This window comes from Sinocyclocheilus rhinocerous, unplaced genomic scaffold, assembly GCF_001515625.1.
Source record: "Sinocyclocheilus rhinocerous isolate Xijiao unplaced genomic scaffold, SAMN03320098_v1.1 scaffold780, whole genome shotgun sequence".
Taxonomy (NCBI): Eukaryota; Metazoa; Chordata; class Actinopteri; order Cypriniformes; family Cyprinidae; genus Sinocyclocheilus; species Sinocyclocheilus rhinocerous.
Window position 1 is genome coordinate 1,182,936 of NW_015654937.1, and position 5,518 is coordinate 1,188,453.

Below are 5,518 nucleotides of genomic sequence, written 5' to 3' on the forward strand. Positions count from 1 at the left end.
GTGAGCAGAGGCGGCGGGCTGAGTGAGAAGAGGCGGCGGGCTGAGTGAGAAGAGGCGGTTACGCCTTCTTTCTTTGCGTGAACGTTTGGGCGGCGTTATGCAAATCTTCCGAGATCGTGACGTAGGTATGTGGGGGTGTGTTAGAACGAGCCGTTTTAGGTAGGTGTGACAGAGTCTTAACCTTTATAAAGAATATCTCTTTGGATTTGAGACTTTAGTCTTTGCAACTTTACAGATCTTCTTTATGCACCAAGAGCTTGTAACACTCCAAAGAGAAAGGAAAAATTGAAATCGCATCATATGACCCCTTTAAAGAAAAAGATCACAGAATGATCCCATGCGACTCGTGCTGCATTTTCCAAGTGTTCTGAGGGCATATGATATGGTTTGCTGAAAAACGAACTGAAATTAAAATTATTATTTTAGTACATTTTTGACTTTGCCCATTGGTTTACTTAAAAGAGTACATAATGACTGAATTTTCATTTCTGGGTGACCTCTCCCTTTATCTCTGTGGACTGTGTTCCACAACACTTAAAACTATCTAATAATGAGAACAGAATGATAAACACATTACTTTCCCTTTTCCAAATCTAAATAAACCTTGAGAAGTTCATACTGTGGATTACATTTTGTAACTCCCAAATCAACATGATTCACAGTCTTCAAAGATTATTGTTTCTGTGTAATTCAAACATTTCTTTACACAAAATCAGCAGATGAATAATGCTTTGTAATGTCACATTTCTTCACCGCTTTCTGAACACATTCTGCTCCAGTTTCTATGGAACAGTCTGTACAAGTTTGTGTGAGCAAAGAACAGTAAGCTTAGTGAAGGGGCAATTGAAAATGCATCTGACAATGTTTGCCATCAATATAATGCATTTGTTTCAAATCAGTTTTTTTTCTTTGTATCTGTAAGATGCACCTGCAGTCCCTGCAGACAGTTATGGAGCTCTGACTGACTGATGGCCTTCTGTAAATACTGCAGGACTGATGAGTGAATGTAATCAATACTGTCACAGACTGCTTCAAGATGCCTGTTAGTTTTTAAGTGTACCAACGGTGTATATGTGTATGGGAATGTTAAACATGGCTTCCAATGGTTTTTGGCATGCGACATGCGCACTGTGTGTAGAGAGATTGAGCTTGGAGATGTAAGCTACATTCTAATGGTGCTATCTTAGGCAGTCATGCACTTTCTGGTCCTGTGCGCATGCGAGTGTGTGTGTGTGTGTGTGTGTTCGCTCTGGAGTAATGCTACCAACCCCATCTACTACGGAGTCAGAGTTGAGAGGATCTATTCAGCACCGCTCACCTCAGTCACCCAAGATCATCCACAACCAGCTGTCTTTCCCCTCATATGCACTATGTTTAGAGACTATTATTATTGTTATTAATATTATATTATTGCCTATTATATTATTGCCACAATTATTGATTATTACCATTGTTATTTTGTTAATTAGAGTTACATTTTAAATTAACATATTTTTTATACAAAGTTTAGCGTTTTTGTTTTGTACAGAACAAATTGTACATTATGGAATAAAGCGAATGGTCATTTAGAGAAACTGCATACTGTTGCCCGAGATAAATGTCTCATCTCTAAATGTATGAGCAGTAATTACTTTTATTAAATATTTCTGACAAATACAAATGGTGTAATATTTATTTTGTGAATTTTTATGTATGTATGTATTTATTTATTTACTTCCTTAAATGGAAAGATTTACAGTAATCAATTTACCATGGATATTGAAATAGAAACAGCACTACGTGCAATTATATTAACTAATATAATATAATAACTAGTATAATTTTCCCACAAGTGTCCAAATAGCTCATCTTAATTTTGAACATATATCTAGAATGAGTGCAGGTAAAGTGAGACATTTCATCTTAATAGGCTTTTATTAAAATCAAAGTTATGTTTGTAACTAGGGTGACCAGACGTCCCGTTTTTCGCGGGACAGTCCCGTATTTCAGGTCTATTTTTAGTGTCCCGACTTATTTTGAAAAAATCATGTTTTGTCCCGTATTTCAACATTTCTTTACGACTGGGTGACCAGAGCAAGTAGTAGTAGTGTTCTGTCACGCGAGAACAGACTAATCAAAGGTAACTAAGGTTGTCGTAGAACAAAATTACCATCCAATGATCACAATTCGTTATCGATTAACATTAATGAGACAGACAGGTATTTATTTAGGCTGCTGCCCCTTTAAGACCGAATGAATGTAATATTCTGACACATATTCGGTTTTCACCCACCTGTTTACGTTTACTTAAGCCATAACCGACTGTATTTACGTGACATACTCCACACGATGGACATTTAGACAACAGTGTGTGTATTTGACAATTAAGGCGCAAGGAGAACTGATCGCAGAACTGGGATCGCGCGGGCGCGCGGCTGAGAGAGCGGTTCTGTGTGTCTGTCATTCAGCGTGATTCAACCTGTCCCGCCTTCACTTACTGCAAGTTAATCAAAAAAACAAAAGATGTTAAATACGTGTATACATGTTAAACCTACTGTATTAGAAAAACGAGTGTATTTAATATTGTATCTATTGTATTTGTCTTACGGTTTGTAATTTGCTTCTTTGTTTTTATATAAAAATAACTATGTGCAGGTGTGTGTGCATGTATATAGCCTATATATATATATATATATATATGGTCCGTGTACGTTTTGATCATTTCTCCTATTTGGAATGCAATAACGAGAAATGGAAAAACGGCTCGTTTATTCGTTTTTCCGTTTAGTTTAACAAACGGAAAATGAGATTTTGGCTCGATTTCTCATTTTTCGTTTGGGGGTTAAAAATCGGTTTATAGCTTCAATATTTCATTCGCACGTGTGGGCGGTGCTGAAACGCTCCTTTCATCTGATTGGTCTGTATTTTTCTCAAATCGCAAATCGAGGAGCTGTTGGAGGCCTCTCTCATGGCTTGGAAAATGTTTCCAGACAGATTCAGGAGATTGTTTACAATAATATATATATATAATAGTCATGGTTTCAGTAAATATATGCTTACCAAAATCATGGCAACTCAAAATGTTGTTATAAATAGAATATTTGATGTAATGGGTCCACTTAAACTCTGACATGCATCCTATGTCAGAAATGGCACCCACATCAGCAGCAGAAAGAGTGTTGGGGATGCAGGTATGTTGACCCAGAAAGAAGTGCACAATATGAGAGTGAAACAATATTGAAAATTTAAATGTATAATGCCATAATGATGTCTAATGATTGGTATTTAGAAAATTCCAGGTTGAAATATTACAAAATTCGAGGAATGGTTCATATATTTTTTGAATATTTTGAAATAAACTGTAACAGCCTTCTGCTGCCCTCTAGTGGCACGTGATGAAAAGTAAGCTACTAGGACTCGGATTTCAATTTTCTTTTGTTCTGTATAGATAGATATTAGTTTATGAATTCAGTACAGGACCAATGATGCAAATGGAATGCTTCTTTTGATTAAAACGTTTTAAAAGGTACGCGTTACAGTTCATTCATTTACATCTTTTTCACGCTAGGCTACTTGCAGGTGTTAATCAGTGCAGTATTATTAAATAAAAAATATATTTTTGGGGTGAAATATTAATTGTATTAATTGATATCCATGACACGCATGATTACAGACATAGATGATTTAGAAATGGCGTTGCAGAATTCATATCGAAATGTTGTTTGATGTCAGGGCATCAGGCTATACTCTGCGTACAGACAGGGGCGCTACAGATCACGAACAATCTTCGCTGTCTTTAAACATTAAAAAGTAGCACGTCATGGGAAAACAACAGCAATAATAATAATAATAATACGTTTGTTTGATTAAAAGTTTAATTCATCATCACTTCGATCATACTGTACCAGCACGGCCCAAAAAAACACTAATGGTAGATGTGAAAGCTGATACCTAAACAAGACGTCCCCATCTGCCCCGTCTGTATCAGCCAAAACATGTTCCTACACGGAGCACGTTTGAAATAAGTGACATTGCAGTCCATTTGTTAAGAAAGTGTGTGAACAACTGCACATCGGCAGCAGGCACACCTCTTTAACAACTATACAGCATGAGTGCTTACTGAAGAGATGTAATATTAATAATTGTCAGTCAAATATTAATAATTTACAAACCTGGTGTTCTAAATCTAAATCATCAAATCCTTACAACCTCATATTTTCGAAGAGAATCCATTAAACTCTGTGTGACTTAGTGTGCTACTGTATGTCATTTGTGACTAAGCTAACTGATATTTCTGACTTTATGCTTCCCAAAAATATCAAAATGAATTTTAATTTAGAAATTAAAAACATGTTCACCACAAAAGCGATTCAGGTCTCTGCACTGTATTTCATTATAAAATATATTAATACTATTATATTAGTACACAGGGCAAAGAAAATAAACGCCATGTTATTGACCCATAAATCTTATCATAGCCTTGCAATCCAGTATTACATCATACATGCAATCACTATGGCTCATACAAATTTCGTATAACCAAACAGCTGAGCACGACATAGGCCTTTGAAATACCAACAGTCTGTCAATGGCAAAAACAGTTGAAATACAATAACTCTAGATAAAATTATTGTGTGAGAGAGGAGACTCTTTTCCAGGCAAAGTGTGAACTGCAGATAATCAAAGCAAAAAAGTTGATTACAAAGGGTGAGTGTGACTGTGATTCACTGAGAGAGCAAGTCTCAGCAAGAGATTGGACCTTACCTTTAACCTTAGCACCAATCAATGCCTTGCTGTCTGCTTGATCTAATCACAGATCAAAGTCCCTTCCACGAGGCACTATCAACAGAGTCTGTTTGTGCTGCTCACTCTTTTCCTTCTAAGCCCTTTGGCTTTATCGGTCTCCCCTTCTTCTTGGACCCTACAGACCTCATAGGACCCGGGGCCACATCATGTTTCCACGTGTGTTGGCGCTGCTCCTGCTATGTATCTCCACAGGCTTGGCTGCCACCCTTATCCAGGCTTCTGTTGATGCAGCTGCGGTGGATTCTCCAGCTGACGGCTCTGTTTTAGCTGAAGCGCAGGCTGGTGAAACCCCAGATGTTCCTGCTAATGGGGAGAACCAGGCAGAAAACATCTTGATGGCAGATGCCCCTGTCGAGGGAAAACCTGCAGAGACCCAGAGCTCCACTCAAGAATCTGAGGAAGAGTTGGACTGGGGTTTCGGTTCTATCAGAGGGGGTTTCCAGGCAGTGAATGGCTATTTTGACTCCATACTGGAGCTGATGGGAGGTCGGGATGGTGTATGCCAGTACCGCTGTAAATATGGTAAGTCAAACAGTATTTGTATTGAATAGTATTTGTATTTTATTCTTTGCTCAGTGTGCATTCTAAACACTTCTCAGGTCTCTGTCACACTATATGCTTTGGGCAAAGACTTTAACCTTTCTTTCTGCTGTAGAATGCTAAAGGATGTGAGTATTTCAATCTCCAAAAAGAAGCATAACTAGTATACATTTATTAAAAAAAAAAAAAAAAA

General features: G+C 37.5%; 1 protein-coding gene across 2 annotated transcripts in view; it reads left to right on the forward strand.

The window, feature by feature from the left end:
• Nucleotides 1-4,798: 4,798 nt before the first annotated feature.
• Nucleotides 4,799-5,518, forward strand: part of pla2g12b (phospholipase A2, group XIIB) — an 11,070-nt gene continuing 10,350 nt past the window's right edge. The window contains exon 1 of one of the 2 annotated variants that reach the window (XM_016524697.1): nt 4,799-5,307. In XM_016524697.1, coding sequence (XP_016380183.1) covers nt 4,932-5,307 — 376 coding nt within the window. In that variant the 5' untranslated portion in view covers nt 4,799-4,931. The remainder of the gene's footprint in view (nt 5,308-5,518) is intronic. The other variant, XM_016524698.1, reaches the window with a different exon arrangement.